The following is a 20,301-nucleotide window of genomic DNA, read 5'->3' on the forward strand; positions in this document are numbered from 1 at the left end:
ATGATCGAGGGTAATGGAGCTGGGGGTACAATGGGCTGAGGCGCGATTCCATTCACAGCCTCAGCTACTGACACACAAACTGGCCACACACGAGGTTTCACTCATATTTAACAAATTTATTTTATATGCTAATCTACAATGAAAATACTCTTTAGAATATTACACTTGCTTCATATCACAGTAGCTTCTTTGATACATTATCAGCCACTCCAGTGCTTCACACTCCAGGCCACACTGCTGTGACTTATTGCAATGAGGGTACCTTCCATCTTGATCTGTAACCTGCGGGACCATGGATGCAATAGGCAATATTGGGGGTGCATTTAGAAATGTAACAGGCAATGTGGAGTCCAAGACTTCAAAATCCATGGGATGGGGGTGTCGTTGGAGTTCCTCACTGACAGCTGGCCACCCTAAGATTCACAAAGAAGGCATTCCTGTCCAGGGAGAGCTGGTAATTTTGCAAACACGAGGCGTTTCTGTCAGAGGAACCAGCCGAAGGCCAGGGGGTAGGTCATTATGATAATATGCTGCCTCAGAGTTTTAAACCCTCACTGGGATGCTTCATGAGCGGCAGGGTGGAGTTACGTCTCTACCAAAGGAGGTGTGAGGCATTTTCTCCCTCCTCTAGCCCACAGGTCACCCTTGGGGAAAGTGTAGCACTACTGCCCCCCCCCCCCCCCAATCAGGGTCACATGAAGCCATGGGAGCAGGTGGTGGACGGTTGAATGAGCAAATAACAAGTCCTTGGTTATGTGGCCACTCACACCAGGCAGACGATCTCTGAAGAGTACTGATAGTGGGAGAGCTGAGAACCAGAAGACACAGCATCAGAATGAAAGACGTTCCTTAAAAAAGTCAAACCAAGGTAGAACATATAGGGTAAATGGTAGGACACTGAGGAGTACAGTAGAACAGAGGGATCTGGGAGTACAGATACATAATTCCCTAAAAGTGGCATGACAAGTAGATAGGGTTGTAAAGAGAGCTTTTGGTACATTGGCCTTTATAAATCAAAGTATTGAGTATAAGAGTTGGAATGTAATGGTGAGGTTGTGTAAGACATTGGTGAGGCCAAATTTGGAGTATTGTGTGCAGTTTTGGTCACCTAATTACTGGAAGGATATTAATAAGGTTGAAAGAGTGCAGAGGTTTACAAGGATGTTGCTGGGACTTGAGAAACTGAGTTACAAGAAAGGTTGAATAGGTTAGGACTTTATTCCCTGGAGCATAGGAAAAGGGGGAAAAGTTTAAAGGGAACATTGGGGGGGGCTTCTTCACGCAGAGAGTGGTGGGAGTGTGGAATGAGCTGCCAGATGAAGTGGTGAATCCAAGAAGGGCCAAAAGGCCTGTTTCTGTGCTGTAATGTTCTATGGTTCTAAGAACAAAGATGAGGAGGAATTTCTTTAGCCAGAGGGTGATGAATCTGTGGAATTCATTGCTACCAATGGCTGTGGAGGCCAAGTCACTGGGTACATTGAAAGCAGTGTAAGGGTGTCAAAGGTTATGGGGAGAAGGCAGGAGATTGGGGTTGAGAGGGAAAATAAATCAGCCGTGATCCAATGGTGGAGCAGATTGAATGGGCCGAATGGCCTAATTCTGCTCTGGTGTCTTATGGCATATCTGTAAGGAAACCGGGGAGAGGAAGGTAGAGGGAAGTTCCTAAGTGGTCTTTAGTCGTTGTGTTTAGATACCCTGTGGCAGGTCTGCCCCACCCCTGGGTGTCCTTATACCCTACCCTTCCATGTCCCATTGGATATGTGCATCAAGGATTTTGAAAACTGAGATGGGAGAGCGGGGATTCTCCTCCCGCCTCATCCTAAGGATCAAACTGAATGGTTGAATAGGCTTGATGGAGTGAATGCCTTTGTAAAACCTGCTGGGCGGAGGGAGCTTCTGAAAAAAAATCGCGTGCATCTGTCCACGCAGGGTACAGACTGAGCTGGACTCTGGCACAGCACCTAACATAATAATACACTTCCTTTCTTACTCAGCCACTTGTCGCTTGGCTTGGATAGTCGAGGAGGGCAGAGGCGGCTCCTGAATGAAACCCCCCCACCCCGAACACCCTGCTTAAATGGAGCTAATTCCCAGCTCGGGTCACCAACCGCCTGCTCCATCCCGGGATTTCCAGGAGAAGGCTGGTTCACTCCCTGGAAGTTGCCCTGAGGATCGCTGGGAGGAAGATTTCAGGGCATTAAAGTTCAATGCTGACAGTTGTAAAAAGCTGGGGGGGGGGGGGAGGGACAAAGTCTTTTGAACCGACAAGTTCAAGAAATCCGTACGGCAGGGAGGGTGAATTCCCACCGCACAGGTAGAACTCTCCTGATTCCCTCTCCAGAGCATGGTGGTGGGTCAGCGTGCACACACGACCCCAGCGGTCCACGACCATTCCCAGTGGCTGCTCCGCGGGTGGGGAGGCGGGCTGGGCGGAACGAGGGACAAGAGGCTCCGGGGACAGCCCCAGCTCGAGTTGGCCACCCTGGACGCTGGAACCGGCTATGGTGTGCCTTCCAGTACAAAGCCAAGAGGCTGGAGGGGGGCATCCCAGCACAGAGACACTGCGGTTTTAACAGCCGCCGACTCGGACGCATTGGAAAAGTAGGCCGATGCCTAGTGGTTGCAGGCTACCACAGCAACTGTGCAAGGGGTTAGGATGGATGAAGGTGAGATTGAGGGGTTGAACGGAACAGGTGACAACTGCTATCCGGTGTGTATACATAATATATATATATATATATTCAGTTTTAATTTCACAGCAATTTCGACATTGGGAGCCATTATTAAACAGTAGGACCAGAAGAAAGGCACGGAGCGAGTCTTCCCGGCACCTCCGCATCCACAGGAAATTCCGAACCTCCGGTCGGGACTGAGGGCTTGATCGCTGGGTCTCTTCCTCTGTGGCAAGGCCAAGGGGGAGCCTGCAAGAGGCCAGAGCGGAACAGAGGGGTGAGTCAAACCAGCATTCAATCACAACCCTGTTTACCCTCTCCACAAGCCCACAGAAACCTGCCAAAGCACTGACCTTTCCTACCAAAGGCACAATCCTAACTACCACAGGGGCAGCAGGTGAAACCACCATCATCAGCTACTGGGGAGGGGCATCTGAGCTGATGCGCTCCACGGGGGGGGAGGGAGTATAGCGCAGTTGTGGTCAACTGAATATCTCAAATGAAATGAGGGGGTCTGGACTACGTACATATATATTTGTCTGGTTTTGTTTTCACTAATATTCTATATGTGCTTGCATGTGCAAGGACTGGGCCTCAAGCTGTAGTGTTGCCAAGCGGGTGACGGGGCAAGGACTGGGCCTCAATCTGTAGTGTTGCCAAGCGGGTGACGGGGCAAGGACTGGGCCTCAAGCTGTAGTGTTGCCAAGCGAGTGACGGGGCAAGGACTGGGCCTCAAGCTGTAGTGTTGCCAAGCGAGTGACGGGGCAAGGACTGGGCCTCAAGCTGTAGTGTTGCCAAGCGGGTGACGGGGCAAGGACTGGGCCTCAAGCTGCAGTGTTGCCAAGCGGGTGACGGGGCAAGGACTGGGCCTCAATCTGTAGTGTTGCCAAGCGAGTGACGGGGCAAGGACTGGGCCTCAATCTGTAGTGTTGCCAAGCGAGTGACGGGGCAAGGACTGGGCCTCAAGCTGTAGTGCCGGGGGGGGTGGGGTTGGTGGTAAGGGGAGGCATCAGAACTCTTTCATACCGTGAAGGTGTTCTTGCTTGTGACTGTTGGCAGTGTGTTTTTGTACCTTGATTCCATCATAACACTGTCTCGTTTGGCCGCATTCATATATGGTTGAATGACAATTAAAATGGAATGGAATTGAAATATAACATGATTTCTTTACTGGGTAAAAACCCAGGAATTCCCTCCCCAGTGGCACTGCGGGACTACCTTTTCCAGGGGGACTGCAGTGGTTCATGAATGCAATTCACCGTCACCATCCCAATGGCAATTAGCGATGTTGATAAATGCTGGTTTTGCCCGCTTTGCCCCTGTGGGATTATTGTCATACAGGCTGGTTGCCCATAGCAGCCACACAATGCACTGGAGTATAGAAATAACATCTCATCATGAAATCATCTGCTTCATTTTCAGCTGTACGTTCTAGCCACAGAGATTCAAAGATTCAAAGGGCATTTATTATCAAAGAATGGATAAATTACACACCTTGAGATTTGCCTGCTTACAAGCAGCCACGAAGCAAGAAACTCGAATAACCCGATTAAAAACAAGACCAAAAAGGGAGAGAAAGAAAGCACGCATCACACAAACAACAGAAGCAAGCCCACAGCATCCCGAACCAGACCGAGTCCCAGATCCACTCCCGGAGCAGCCGGAGTAGGCCCGAAGCCTCAGTCTCCAGTTCACCACACCAGCGGGGCAGAAGCGCCACAGCAGCCGGATCAGTTCACAGGCTTGGTGCTGCGGAGAAAGGGACAAACACTCGCAGCAGAGCGGGTGGAATCAGCCCGACCCTCGACTCTGTACCTGACGCTTAGGCCAATGCTTAAATTGACCAAGCACTGCGCAGGTAGAAGAACAGATGGCACCTCTGTCCGAGAAGATAAGTGAGAAATAGCCAGTACCTGCTGGTTGGCGCAAACTCAAAGGGCACAAGACCTGTTTGAGTCTCTCTCTGTGACTGTGGACCATCTCGAGGGAAGGAGTTTAGAGGGGGCAATTCTAGCGTTAAGGACCTCGGCAACCTCCATTGACACAGGTGAATGGAAGAGTTCAGAACTGCAGGAAGGCCCCAGAGGCGGTTACTGGCAGGGAGGGGAGATGAGGAAGATAAAGGTGAGGTGGTATGAAGCCGAACACCAGTGTCAGTACACACAGCTCTCACCAGACCTCGGGGCACGTGCACTCACCGTTATTTCGCGCCGCTGTCCTGTAAAGATTCTTTCTCTTTCAGTGCGGACAGTGCCAGCTTCAACTGCTCTTTCACCTGGCATAACTCGCGCTCCGTTCTCACCTTCATGACGCTCAATTCCACGAAAATATCGTTGTACCTGTCCGTGGCGTACTTTTTGTCCTGCAGAAAGAGTTCACGAGCAAAGTTACGGCGGGCAGACGGGCGGTTGGAGGACCGCGAGAGCGCTGAGGCATATGAGAGACACTCACCCACTGCATGGTCTGAAGCTCATCGCGTAGGCACAGCGTTTCCTTCCTGAGATTCTGCACTTCGTTCTCCTTCACCCGCAGCAACATCTGAGGACAGAGAGAGAGTGCAGTGAGCTCACCACCAGCCTCCAGTCCCAAACACAACATGCCCAAAAACATGCTGGCAACAAGGCAGAGCAATAAATGCCCAGGACAGAGTTGCTTCAATCCATTCAAGGGATTCACTTTTGTAGGATAACATTGACCATGGAGCAAGTTAGAGAGGCTGGAAGTAAATCACGTTAAATTTTGATCTTTGCTCTGTGAATGGTTTGGCTAGAAGTTGTTACTACTGAGTAAAGGAAAAAATTAACTTAATTTGCCACACGTGCATCAGAACATTGAAAAGCATAAGTGAAATGCGCGAAGGCACACAGAATGCTGGAGGAGCTCAGCAGGCCAGGCAGCCTCTATGGAAAAGAGTAACGAGTTGACGTTTCAGGCCGAGACCCTTCATCACAGACTGACACAGTCCGAGGGCGTGCTGGGGGCAGCCCGCAAGCGTCACCACGCTTCTGGCGCCAAAATTACACGCCCACAACTTACTAACCCTAACCCGTACACCTTAGGAATGTGGGAGGAAACTGGAGCACCAGGAGGAAACCCACGCGGTCATGTGGAGAATGTGCAAACTCACTACAGCGGGAAATGAACCCGGGTCTCTGGCGCCATTAAGTGTTACTTTCAGAAGCCACAGAATATCGTCCGCTCTGGCAGCACAGAAACAGGCCCTTCAGTCCATCAAGCCCATACTAATTGTATACCCCAGTCCCATTTTATCCTCCGCCCATTCCCATTCACTCACCTCCCCCGTTCCCCCTCTCTCCCCAGATTATACCACTCACCTACATACTCGGGGCAAATTAACCCACCAAACAGCATTTGGGAGGAAAGTCACAAGGCCACAGGGAGAACGTGTGGACTCCATACCTATCAGCGCCGGAGGTCAGATTTCAACCCGAGCCACTGGGGCCGTGAGGCAACGGCTCGACCAGTCGTGCCACTTGGCTGCTTTGTTGAACGAGAGAGAACTGGGATTCAACAATTGAGTGCTTGGATGGTTTAACAGGTAGAACTCTGATTGTGCAAGGGCTGTCTCTGTCCTACGCTCTGATATGAGAGAGGCCCAGTGTTAACCTTGAACTGTTCATCGTGAAGGTTAACCTCTTCCACAGGAGTAATTCCAGGAGAAACTCACAGATTAGGGCCGAAAAGGCATCATTACCTCCCCTCCCCTCCACAGGGCGCTCAGATGGTTTATAGACTATACAGACACAAGAGACTGCGGATGCAGGAATCCGGGGGCAACACACAGGCTGGTGGAAGAGCTCTGCAGGTCGAGTAGTATCTGTGGAAAACACCGTAGCGTAGTGGTTAGAACAACGCTTTACAGTACCAGCGACCCGGGCTCAATCTGTAAGAAGTTTGTACGTTCTCCCCGTGACCGTGTGGCTTTTCTCCGGGTGCTCCGGTTTGCTCCCACAGTCCAAAGGCGTACCGGTTGGTACGTTAATTGCTCATTGTAAACTGTCTCGTGATTAGGCGAGGGTTAAATCAGGGGATTGCTGAGCAGAGTGGCTCAAAGGGCCAGGAGGGCCATTCTGCAAATAAGTATTTTCCCCAGCAGAGATGGGGCTTGACCTGCTGAGTTCCTGCTGCAGGTTGCTGGTTGGTCCATCTCCCACCCCCCATCCTCACCACGTTCTACAGGGATTGTATTGAGAGCATCCTGAGCAGCTGCATCACTGCCTGGTTCGGGAATTGCACCATCTTGGATCGCAAGACCCTGCAGCGGATAGTGAGGTCAGCTGAGAAGATCATTGGGGTCTCTCTTCCCACCATTACAGACATTTACATTACACGCTGCACCTACAAAGCAAACAGCATTGTGAAGGACCCCACGCACCCCTCACACAAACTCTTCTCCCTCCTGCCGTCTGGCAAAAGGTACCGAAGGATTTGGGCTCTCACGACCAGACCGTGCCAAAGTTTCTTCCCCCAAGCCATCAGACTCCTCAATACTCAGTGTCTAGACTGACATCTGCATCATTTATTATTATATTGTAATTTGTCCTCTACTGTGCCTATTGTCTTGTTTATTAATTATTGTACTGCCCTGCACTGTTTTGTGTACTTTATGTAGTCATGTGCAGGTCTGTAGTCGAGTGTAGTTTTTGTGCTATCTCACATAGTCTAGTGTAGTTTTGTGTTGTTTCATGTAGCACCAGGGTCCTGGAGGAACGTTGTTTTGTTTTTACTGTGTACTGTACCAGCAGTTTATGGTTGAAATGACAATAAAAAGTGACTTGATGACTTGGTTAATATACAGGATGGATTCCCCAGTGTCAGGTACAAGATGGAAGGAGCTGAATGGGTTAAATGTGGCATGATAAATAGGGAGTAAGTTATTGGCTGGAAGCTCATTAAGGGGCAGGTGTAGCTTGTGATGATATAAAGGAGTGAACTTGAGGCTGGGACCCTGCGGGAGAATCTTTAATACTCGAGATATCTCCGAGTTGTGAGGCTGAGCTACAGGTTAGGAATACACTGATCTCTGCATTTCACACCTCTGCTGGTGCAGTGACCCATGAGCGGGCCAACACCGCCCACCAAGAGCGCAGCTCGCTCTGCAGAGAGGCCAGCAAAACCCAACCCAAGACCGGGACACAGCCCCAAAACAGCACCGGGGACGGGGCAGGTATGCGCTGGTCAGATGTAACACCGGGTATAGACTCATAGAGCACTACAGCGCAGAAACAGGCCCTTTGGCCCATCTAGTCTGTGTTGAACTGTTACTCTGTTTAGTTCCTTTGACCAGCCCTTCACATCCACCACTTCCTTCGACATCTCATTCCAGACTCACACCACTCTCTGAGTGAAGAGCGTCCTTAAGCATTTCACCTTTCACCTTTCCCTCTTAACCCATGACCTCTAGCTCTAATCTCACCCAACCTTAGAGGAAAAAGCCTGCATTAACCCTTTCTGTACCCCTCATAAGTTTGTATACCTCCATCAAATCATGCTGATCCCACATTCCCACCGCCTTAACAGCGCCAGAGTTGCTCTTGTCCTCACCTACCACCCCATGAGCCTCCACATCCAACACATCATCCTCCACAATCTCCACCATCTTCAGTGGGATCCCACCACAGAACATATAGCTCTATAGGACCCTGGTCCGACCCCACTTGGAGTACTGAGCTCAGTTCTGGTTGCCTCACTATAGGTAGGATATGGAAGCCATAGAAAGGGTGCAGAGGAGATTTACAAGGACATTGCCTGGATTGGGGAGCATGCCTTATGAAAACAGGTTGAGTGAACTTGGCCTTTTCTCCTTGGAGCAACGGAGGATGAGAGGTGACCTGATAGAGGTGTACAAGATGATGAGAGGCATTGATTGTGTGGATAGTCAGAGGCTTTTTCCCAGGGCTGAAATGGTTGCCACAAGAGGACACAGGTTTAAGGTGCTGGGGAGTAGGTACAGAGGAGATGTTAGGGGTAAGTTTTTTACTCAGAGAGTGGTGAGTGCGTGGAATGGGCTGCTGACAACGGTGGTGGAGGTGGATACAATAGGGTCTTTTAAGAGACTTTTGGATAGGTACATGGAGCTTAAAAAAATAGAGGGCTATGGGGAAGTCTAGTAAATTCTAAGGTAGGGACATGTTGGGCACAACTGTGTGGGTGAAGGCCCTGTATTGAGCTGTAGGGTTTCTATGTTTTCTATATCTTTACCTTTCCCAACTCTCTGTTTTCCCCAGGGATTGCTCCTTTCGTGATTCCATTGTCCATTCATCCCTCCCTACAGGAGGGCAAAGAGCTACACCTGCCCACCCACCTCCTCCTTTACCACCAATTAGGGCCACAAACAGTCCTTCCAGGTGAGGCAACACTTCACCCGTGAATCTGCTGGGGTTGTCTACTGTGTCGGGTGCTCCCGATGTGGCCTCCACTACACCGGCGAGACCCGTCATCGACTGGGGACCGCTTTGTCGAGCACCTCTGCTCCATCCGCCAGAAGTGGAACTTCCCAATGGCCAAACATTTTAATTCCCATTCCCGTTCTGACATGTTGATCTGTTGCCTTCTCTTGTCCCAAAATGAGGCCAACCTCAGGGTGGATGAACAACACCTTATATTCCATCTGGGTAGCCTTCAACCTGATGGCATGAACATTGATTTCTTCTTCCAGTTAAAAAAATTCCCTCCCCTTTCCCTCTTCTCCTTTCCCCCACTCTGGCCTGTTACCCCTTCTCACCTCCCCATTGCCTCTCCTTCCCTTTCTTCCATGGCCCACTCTCCTCTCATTTCAGATTCCTTCCCCTCCAGCCATTTACTTTTCCAACCCTTCCTTCCAGACCTGAAGAAGGGTCTCAGCCTGAAACATCGAGTGTCCGTTCATTTCTGCAGATGCTGCCTGCCCCAAGTTCCTCCAGCATTTTGTGTGCGTGTGTGTGCGTGCGTGCGTGTGTTTCTATGAAAGCTCTTCTCATTTTCCCATGCTTCCGGGGAATAAAGTCCTAATTAATCCAGCCTTCCCTATGACACTGGCCCTCAATTTTTCGTGTGGAAACGATTTACCGCATCAGCCTTGAGCTGAAGCTGCTAAAGACAAACAGTGTCTTGTGACCCAGTTCCTAGGCAACTACGTATACCCGCGGGAGGAGCCGGTTTAACATCATCCAGTGATGGTTAAATGCATGGTCCCCTGACCTCGACACACTGGGATTGCCAGCTAACACCGTTACCCAGCTGGAAGTCCTTGTGTTTCCTGTGGGGATTCTTGGGTGTCATGGCCTTTAACGTAGGATCGTTAGCCGTGCCAGTGAGCAGAAAGAATGGTCAAGAGGACAGCATGGGTACATATGTCTAAACCAGGTCACTACTTCACTTTGACAGGAGGGTGTTACATGGAAAACAGATGAGAAGGCCATTCAGCCCCTCAAGGCTCTCCTGTCATTCAATCACCACCAGTCACCCATTAGTCCTTTGTACCTTATGTCCAACAACAGATACCCGAATAGTTATCAGCTACACCAACATCAATTTTTAAAAAATTTTCAATGAAGGAAGGTAGGAGTACATTTGATGTAAACCTGAAGGGTTTCTTTGGGATGTAAAACTTAAATGTCACTCCACAGATGTTGTGTGTATGTGTTAAAGAAGTTTGTTATAACCCATTATGAAATAATACAGTCATCTTCAGCCAACTTGCCCATGCTGACCAGGGTACCTCTTTGAGCTGGTCCCGTTTGCTTGACGATGAACCAGAATCAGGTTTAATATCACCGGCACACGTCGTCAAATTTGTTAACTTTGCGGCAGCAGTTCAATGCAATATATGATTATAAATATAGGAAAAAAACTGAATTACAGTAAGTATATATGTATGGTAAATTGTTAGATTCAAATAAGTGGTGCAAAAAACAATTTTTTAAAAAAAGTAGTGAGGCAGTGTTCATGGGTTCAACGTCCATTTAGAAACCAGATGGCAGAGGTGTTCCGGAATAGCCTTCAGGCTCCTGTACCTCCTTCCCGATGGTAACAATGAGAAGAGGGTGTGTGAGGGGCACCGCTTCTCGAAGATGTTTTGGATACTACAGATGTTCCCATGATGGAGCTGAGTAATTTACTGCAGCTTACTTCAATCCTGTGCAGTAGCCTCCAGAAGGTGATGCAGCCAGTCAGAATGTCTCCACGGTACAGGGAGAGCATTCTTACCGGTTGCGTAAGGCCTGGTACGGAGCATCCAAAGTGCAGAATCGATAGAAACCGCAGAGGGTTGTAAACACAGCCAGCTCCATCAAGGGCACAACTCTCCCCACTATCAAGGACGTCTTCAAAAGGCGGCCTGTCAAGGAAGTGGCACCACCATTAAGGTCTCCACCATACGGACCACACACCCTCTTCTCATTACTACCATCAGAGAGGTGGTGCAGGAGCCTGATGACACACACTCAACATCTAGGAACAACTTCTTCCCCTCTGCCTTGGCTGTCAGATTTCGGAACGGTCCACGAACCCAACACTGCCTCCTCATTCCTTGTTTCCACTTATTGTTCTTACTGTAACTTACAGTGATTTTTATATATTGCACTGCCCTGTTGCCACAAAACAAATTTCACGACGTGTCAGTGATAATAAACCCGAGTACTTATTTACTTCTTTAGTGATTCCACGCGGAGTCAGCCCTTCGAGCCACGCAACCCCGATTTTACCCTACCCTAATCACGGGACAATTTATAATTAACCTACCCGGTATGTCTTTGGACTGTGGGTGGAAACGGAAGCACCTGGGGGAAACCCAGCATTCCACGGGGAGGGTGTACAGAAACTCCTTACAGAACAGCCCCAGAATTGAACTCTGAACTCTGCATCGCTCCGAGCTGTAACCGCTGCGCGATTCCGATTCTGCGCCTTTTCTATCGATGTACTGTTGTAGAAACTGCCTTCCATAGAGAAGCTCTTGGTGAACTCCGCCACATCAGGAACAGCCCGCCCCAGGAGTAGCTAAGAATTTGGCTCTCTCGGAGGACCAGCAGCCCCTGGAAGTCCTCTCATTGCCATTTTGCCCAGGCTGTGTGTTGGTGAACGATAAGGGCTGCAGCTGTGGGTTCAGCAGTGTTAGCAGCCTGGCGAGATTACAATGCTCAGCCTCGGCAAGATGCCAGGGACAGCGGTGGAGAGCGCTGTTGTTCAGGGGTAGAGGGAGAAGGCTGACAACCTCCCCTGTCTGTTTAAAGCACCTTCAGGGCTGACTGAACCCCCCCCCCCATTTCAGAGCAAGGGAAACAGTTTTCAGGTGCAAGAGGATCAAAAGCCAGAGAGAACGACAAGGTGATCAGCTGAAGAAAGAGAAGGGAGCTTGTTTTACTAACGATTCCAAGTTGTTGGCAGCTGCAATTTGCAGCTAAAAAGGGAGTGGAAAGTTCAGTCATAGAGATATATGGCATTAAAAAAGGCCCTTCAGCCCCTCTTGTTCATGCCGACCACAGTACCCACCAAGCTAATTCTGCTTGGCCCATATCCATCTCCGTCAAAGCTAATGAGATAAAAAGTGGAAGGGGGGAAAGCCCACATAGAGGGTAGGTTTTGGGAGATCGAGATGGGCCAAATTCATGACAGTGCAGAAATCCGGAGACTGGTGAGAACTCCATGCACTATGCAATTAAATCTCCCCATTAAACTTCAATCAAAATCATAACATTTATTTTTCACTAACATATGAATAAACCCAAGACTTGTATCTTTAATCATCATTGGTCCTATATTTGTGAGGAGATATAGCAAAAGATTTGAGCCTCCCAGTCCAGTAATAATTCAGCCTGAGAGGTGTCAGACTGACAGTAATAAAGACACAAGGCCCAACTCAGTACGTTCAATGATGTCATGTCAGTAGCCTGCCTGGCCATAGGAATCAAATTTAGAATGTATATTTGTAATTAGCCTTCCAAAGTCAAGAATAATGAAAAACAGCAGTGTGTGTTGATAATTGAAAGCTTCTGATCCAAGGGTGACTTCTGTTTCATACTTGACGTTCGATACATCTCGGTCGCCCAGGTTTAGCTAAGAGACGAATCAGATCAATTCTGATCTGGGATCAAGTGCCAAGCCAAGGCCACCATTGGCCAGCAAAGGACTGCTGGGCTATCTGCCACACAGACTGGCACAGCGGGGAAGAGATTACCAGAAGCTGAGGGTCACTGTATTAACTGGTCAGCACAGGCCGGTCTTCCCCAGGTCACTCCCCATGGAATACCTTGGTCTGAAGATTATCCAGAGCTGATCGACTTTAAGATTGTAGTATCATGCAACACTGCCCCCATGAAGTATGATCTCTAAACAGGATGAACTGTAGGTGCCTGGGAGCACCACCACCGACAGGTTTCCCCTCCAACTTGCGCGCCATCCTGACTTGAAATATATAATGCAGATCCTTCACCAACACTGGATCTAACCCCTGAAATTCCCTCCGGAACACAGCCTTCGCTGTGACTGTAGTGGCCCCAAAGGAAGATTTAAAGATCAACTTTATTTGTCACAGTGCACACCGAAACATACAGTGAAATGCGTCAAATCAAATCAAATTTTGCTGGGACCAGCCCGCAAGCTACCAGCGCCAATATAGAATGCCCACAACTTACTAACCCTAACCCATGCATTTGTGGAAAGTGGGAAGAAGCCGAAGGACCCAGAGGAAACCCACTTGGTCACGGGGAGAATGGACTAACTCCTTACAGGCAGAAATCGGAAACACGCCCAACTGCTTCTGTAGCCAGAGGGAACGAGGAATGGACACATGGTCACAGATCCACAGAGCGCTGCAGCAGGCTGTTCGGCCCATCCAGTCCATGCTGGACCACCGTTCCGCCCAGTACAATCCATCCGCACCTGGACCGTAGCCTTTCATACCCCTCCCATCCGCATCCAAATTTCTCTTAAATAATACACCAACACGTGTGAGCATGGGGAAGGAGATAACTAAGTGGACAGCTTCACTCACCCCATCACTGAATGGATTCCACAACCTATGGACTCGCTTTCAAGCACTCTACAACTCATGCTCTCAATATTATTTATTTATTATTCTAATCTATTTATTTATTTGCAGTTTGTCTTCTTTTGCACATTGATTGTTTGCCCATTTCTGCTTGTGTGCAGCTGTTCATTGATTCTACTGCAGTTCTTTGTATTTATTGTGAATGCCCACAGGAAAATAAACCTCGGGGTGGTATATGACCACATATACATCACTTAATAAGAAATTTACTTTGAACTTTGTCAAGATCATGAAATATGCATCCTGACAGGGAGGTGGAAGCTAATTCAATGGTAGATACACAGAAATAGTACATTAAAAGCATAAAACAGAGGGTTTTGTGACATTGGTATAAAGCCAGAGGAGTTGGGATATTTGAATAGAAGGGTTGAGTGGCCACTCCCCACTGTATAATTCTTACAGCGTTTCCTGGTCAAGTGTCTGATGTGTAATTTCAGTGAAAAGCACCACCCACCCCAATTCATCCTCACCCCATCCCTCTCCCTCCCCCAGTTTTACCTCCAGTTCACAGCTGTCTCTGTCACCTGTCACAGGTAAACTGGCCGTGCTATCTTGGCTCTTCCCTGTAACGAGCTCTCGTATCCGTGCTATCTCTTCCGACAACTGACCGTTCAGCTCCTGTAAAGGACAGAAAGAAACTTCTGAAACATCGAACCTTAACCCTCCCTGTCCACCTAGGAGGTCGAAGGAATCCTGGGGCTTCAGGGCTTGGCTGGATTACAATCGAGAGGAAACTGAGAGCAAGAAAATTAGCAAAACCTGCATTTAGACCGCCACCACCCAGGCCATGCTCTCTTCTCACTGCTACCAGCAGGCAGGAGGGTACAGGAGCCGTAGGTCCCACACAATCAGGTTCAGGAACAGTTATTACCCTTCAGTTGACACCTCAACTCTGAACAGACTCTAAAACTCATGTTTTCAGCGTTATTTAATTATTCTTTTTTTTGTATTTGCACAGTTTTACTTATTTTGTGCATTGGTTGTCAGTCTTTGAATAGAATTGAATTGACTTTATTTCTTACATCCTTCACAAACATGAGGAGTAAAAATCTTTACATTATGCCTCCATTTTAATGTGCAAAGCGCAAGGTTTAGTAATTAGTAATAAATAATATGTACAGAAATATATGCAACAGGACAAATGTAATGTTGGCATTCATTTCTAGAGGTATAGAATATAAGAGCAGGGATGTGATGTTGAGGCTCTATAAGGCACTCATGAGACCACACGGAGTATTGTGTGCAGTTTTGGGCTCCTTATTTTAGAAAGGATATACTGACATTGGAGAGGGTTCAGAGAAGATTCATGAGAATGATTCCAGGAATGAAAGGGGTACTGTATGAGGAATGTCTGGCAGCTCTTGGGCTGTATTCCCTGGAGTTCAGGAGAATGAGGGGGGATCTCATAGAAACATTCCAAATGTTAAAAGGCTTGAACAGATTAGATATGGCGAAGTTATTTCCCATGGTGGGGGATTCTAGAAGAAGAGGGCATGACTTCAGGATGAAGGACGTCCATTTAGAACAGAGATGTGGAGAAATTACTTCAGTCAGGGGGTGGTAAATCTGTGGAATTGTTACCACGAGCAGCTGTGGAGGCCAAGTCATTGGGTGTATTTAAGGCAGAGATAGATAGGTTCTTGATTAGCCAGGGCATCAAAGGCTATGCGGTGAAAGCAGGGGAGTGGGGATGACTGGAAGAATTGAATCAGCCCATGATTGAATGGTGGAGCAAACTCGATGGGCCGAATGGCCTACTTATGCTCCTATATCTTATGGTCTTATAGGACAGTCAATATAGCTTAGAAATACAACTGTATCGGCATGAATTAATCAGTCTGATGACCTGGTGGAAGAAGCTGTCCGAGAACCTTTTGGTCTTGCAGTACCGTTTCCTGGATGGTGGCAGCTGGACCAGTTTGTGGTTGGGGTGACTCAGGTCCCCAATGTTCCTTTGGGCCCCTTTTACGCACCTGTCTCTGTAAATGTCCTGAATAGTGAGAAGTTCACACCCACAGAGATGCTTTGTATGTAGTTTTCAATTAATTCTACTGTATTTCTTTGTTCTACTATGAATGCCTGCAAGAAAATGAATCTCAGGGCTGTATATGGTGACATATACGTACTTTGATAATAAATTTACTTTGAACTTTTTAGCTACTCTTTTTCAAGCATAATCCTCTAAGAGCATTCTGGTTTTTGATAAACACAAGCTGTATATGAACCATTCACCAAACAGAACTGTAATTGACCTGGCCCTCTCCATTCATTCCCATTGTAAAAACTTTCAATGCCTTGAATCAACTCCCATTCAAGCCCATTATATTCAGTTCCAATGGACCAAACCCATTCCATTCATTTTTCATTCATTCATCACTTTGAGTATAAACTATTCCTGACAGAGAAGTGAAGTTGCATTTCTACCACCCATTTCAGGCCATCACAAAGTTTCAGTCATGATATTATAAAACAGTGGAGCAGATACAAGGGGCCAAATTCTATCTCTTACATCCCCTAGAGAAACTTGATGTGCAATGATGTAGACAATTAAGGCAGATATTTCCCAGCAATGTTACCAGTTAAAGCTGTTTGTTGGGTGATAATGATTGAAGACTGAAGAGTGTCTGGGAAAAGTCAAGGTCATAGAGACATTCAGAACAGAAACAGGCCCTTCAGCCCACCAACTGCATGCTGACCATCAATTCCACTTCTCCTACACTAATCTCATTTTATTCCACCTGTGTTCCCATCAGTTCCCCCCAGAATCTACAACTTACCCACACGCTAAGGGCAATTGACAGTGGCCAATTAGTCAAACAACCTACATGCCTTTGGGATGTGGAAGGAAACCAGGAACGCTGGCGGAAACCCACATGGTCACAGGGAGAACGTGCAAACTCCACGCAGACAACACCTGAGATCAGGACTGAACCGGAGTCACTGGCGCTGTAAGGCAGCAGTTCTGCCACCGTGCATTTGCCTCTCCAACTTTCAGAAATAGTGGGAACAAGGTAAATAAGGAGAAGGCACAGGAACCTTGTTTTAGAGATATCCCTCTGGCATCTTTTCGTCCATTCAAGAGAACAGAAGAGTCCTGGATTAGTTTCTGATCCAACAGACCGCCGGTGTCCTGGGTTACCCAAGTGAAGTGAATGTGGACCGGTCAGACATCTACTGAACACCGGACCTGCCCACATCCGCCGGACCTGCAATTAAAAATCTGCCCTAATGTTTCCCGCTAACTAGATTTTCTAGACTGCTGCACCATTTCCTGACTTATCTCCCTCCTTCCTATGGTGGAGGGATAAAACAATGAGATGAGAGGCTCGTTGAGAAAGTGAACAGGATCTGTTATAGTAACCAAACATTTATGAGCTGACCAGGATAGTCCGTGTGCATTTATTAGGAAATACAGGTTACCCAACAAGCCTGGTTTTGAGTAACAGGGAAGATCCTAGTCCTTCTACTCCTTGCTAGTCAAATACGCAGGGCATTCCTTAACAACGTGCAGTAAAGATTCTCCAGATCTCCCCGACAGCTTTGCCTCGGCGGTCTTTAGTTGAAAGGGTGATTGCACCGTGCTCAATTCCAGTTGCAGACCCCGACAGCATCCAAACACAAGTGGGATGGAAGTCCTACTTGTCTCTCTCAGTGATCACCACCAGCTACAGAGGTTTAACTCCCCAGCTTAATATTTTCCAGGGTTCCCATCACCAACCCCCACACCCATCCTGGAAATCACTGACCAGAAATTTAAATACTGAGGCTCTGGGTTCAATCTAGAGGGGTCCACCATGCCATCGACTTTGGACAATGGAGATGGGAGGTCATAGATGTCCTATGCGGCACAGGGAGCTAAGGGCCCAAGTAGGAGAAGAATACGGTCAGAAACAGACACTTCAGCCCAACTTGTCTTTACCAAGGTGCCTTCCTAAGCTGGTCCTACTAGCCTGTGTTTGGCTGGTACCCCGCTAAGCTGGTTGAGTGGTGTCACAGGAACAACCTTGCACCCAACATCAGTGAGTAAAGAACTGATTGTGGACTTCAGAAAGGGCAAGGCGAGGGCACACATGCCAGCCTTCATCGCGGCATACGGGGGGTGGTGGGGGCACTCATCACCGTCTGTATGGGGGTGGGGGCTACTGCGTCACCATCTGTACAGGGGTGGGGGAACTGCACAGAGCTGAAATAAGCTGCAGAAAGTTGTAAACTTAGTCAGTTCCATCATGTGTACTAGCCTCGCCAGCATCCAGGATATCTTCAAGGAGCAATACCTCAAAAAGGCAGTGTCTATTATTTAGGACCCCCATCACCCAGGACATACCCTCTTCTCATTGCTACCATCAGGAGGGCACACACTCAGCGATTCAGGGACAGCTTTTCCCTCTGCCACCTGATTTCTGAATGGACACTGAACCCATGAACCCTTCTCCCACAGCTGGGTCTCCTTCACCTGGCATTCGATCTCCCGGCACTTGTGGGAGTACTGCTCCTTCCTGCTTTATTTCTCTCTCTTTTTGCACTACTTATTTAACTTTTTAGTTGGTGTTGGCACGTGGCCAAGTGGTTAAGGTGTTGGTCTAGTGATCTGAAGGTCGCTAGTTCAAGCCTCAGCTAAGGCAACGTGTTGTGTCCTTGAGCAAGGCACTTAACCACACATTGTTCTGCGACAACACCGGTGGCAAGCCGTATTGGACCTTGCCCTTCCCTTGGACAACATCGGTGGCGTGGAGAGGGGAGACTTGCAGCAACTGCCAGTCTCCCATACAACCCTGCCCAGGCCTGCACCCTGCAAATCCATGGTTTCTCAAGACTAATGGATGCCTATTTTAACTCATATATATATATATATACACTTCTTATTGAAATTTAGTTTTTTTTTGCAAAGTGCTGCCGCATAACAACAAATGCCACTGATATTAAACCGGATTTTGATGCTGAACCTTTCCTATGTATATATACTTGGTGCATGGCCAAGTGGTTAAGGCTTTGGGCTGGTGATCTGAAGGTCATTAGTTTGAGCCTCAGCCGAGGCAGCGTGTGTGTCCTTGAGCAAGGCACTTCACTGCACACTGCTCCTGCACGGTTATAGCCCAGTGGCGGCAGTTGGTGCAGTATGGACAAGAGAAAGAGAATGTTGTTACCGTACCTGCAGCAACTATTTTCTCTGACAGCCTGTCCCATTTATACACCACCCTATGCATTAGTAAGTTGCTCTTTTAAACCTTTCTCGTCACCTTGAATCTGTCTGCTCTAGTTTTTGGTTCCCTGGGAAAAAGACATAGATTTACCCTATCTAGGCTTGTAGGTCATCCAGTTGACCTGGAACACAGGCACGGTGCAGCAGCCATTAGTGCTGGTGTTTCATGGTTCAATCCTGCCCTTAGGTGCTGTCTGTGTGGAGTTTGCAGGTTCTCCAGGTACTCCGGTTTCCTCCTACATCCCAAAGATGTGTGGGGTAACTGCCTGCTGTAAACTGCCCCTAGAGTAGGCAGTGGATGAATTGGTGGGGTGAGAGGTGATGGCAAAGTGTGTGCACAGAAAATGGCATTGGAGTAGTACAGACACAGTGGGCCGAAAGGCCTGCTTCTTTGACATTATAATACCCTAGGAGATTATCTCAATGATCTCACGGGGGTAGAGTGTTGCCGGGTACTATTAATGCTTCAACCCCTCCTTCTCCCACACGGTGGGCTGCCGCCGGGAAGCAGAGAGCACTTTCTCATCACCTGGTTTTGCCGCAGCAGCTCCTTGTTCTCCTGCTGGCTCCGCGACAGGTCCTTCTCCCGCAGCTGGGTCTCCTTCACCTGGCACTCGATCTCCCGGCACTTACGGGAGTACTGCTCCGACAGCACCTGCAGTTCCCGCTGCAGCGACTGCAGCTCCTTCCTGCGACACAGACAGCACGGAAAATGTAGTTGCATCAGCAGACCCGACACCCCATGACTGGGCACAAACCCTGTCAATCACAGCTGGAGACACGGCCTATCTAGTCATGGGCAACGCACACATTTATGACCCATCCCCAGTTGCCTCCCAGACCCAGTGGCTTGTGGGGCAACATCTGCTGGGAGGGTAAGTGTCAAGTGTACTGTTCTGCACTGGGATTTAATTATGGTCCAAATGCTGGGTCAGCTTTTAAACAATCCTGTTGCTTAATGTTTGCCATTATCAAGGGAAGCTTTCTGTACCAAAGTTTTGTTTACAATTTTGGGAATTGAAATCCTGACCTTCCATGCTGTAAACACAGTCAAATCTGAAGCCTGCTCTCCCGTCCTGTGCAGTAATCTTCGTGCTGTCATTGGGATGGATTTTATGCCCTTAACTTGTGTTATGTAGAAGTCCCTACTCTGCCGGAAGTATTCCCTTGCTTTCAGCAGGAGAACTTTGTTGTGTTCTCCAGACCTCAGCTCTCTTATGTATGTACAAATACGATAAGCAAGTTTGCAGCCGATGTAAAACAGGCTGTGTGCTGTGGATAGCGAGGAAGGTCATTTCAGCCTGGAGCAGGACACAGGTCAGCTGGAAACTAAAGTGGGACGATGGCAAATTTGATCCTGACAAGCGTTAACTGATGTCTTT

At 48.3% G+C, this 20,301-nt stretch overlaps 1 protein-coding gene across 10 annotated transcripts in view; it reads right to left on the bottom strand.

The window, feature by feature from the left end:
* Positions 1-95: 95 nt before the first annotated feature.
* The window catches only part of LOC140719429 (myosin phosphatase Rho-interacting protein-like), a 290,247-nt gene continuing 270,041 nt past the window's right edge, over positions 96-20,301 (bottom strand). For all 10 annotated transcript variants that reach the window (XM_073034091.1, XM_073034087.1, XM_073034090.1 and 7 more), the window contains 5 exons: positions 19,449-19,608; positions 14,218-14,337; positions 5,124-5,210; positions 4,871-5,034; positions 96-2,921 (listed from right to left, as the gene is read on the bottom strand). In XM_073034091.1, the coding sequence (XP_072890192.1) occupies positions 4,873-5,034; positions 5,124-5,210; positions 14,218-14,337; positions 19,449-19,608 (529 nt within the window). In that variant the 3' untranslated portion in view covers positions 96-2,921; positions 4,871-4,872. The remainder of the gene's footprint in view (positions 2,922-4,870; positions 5,035-5,123; positions 5,211-14,217; positions 14,338-19,448; positions 19,609-20,301) is intronic.

This window comes from Hemitrygon akajei, chromosome 31, assembly GCF_048418815.1.
Source record: "Hemitrygon akajei chromosome 31, sHemAka1.3, whole genome shotgun sequence".
In the NCBI taxonomy this organism is placed as follows: domain Eukaryota; kingdom Metazoa; phylum Chordata; class Chondrichthyes; order Myliobatiformes; family Dasyatidae; genus Hemitrygon; species Hemitrygon akajei.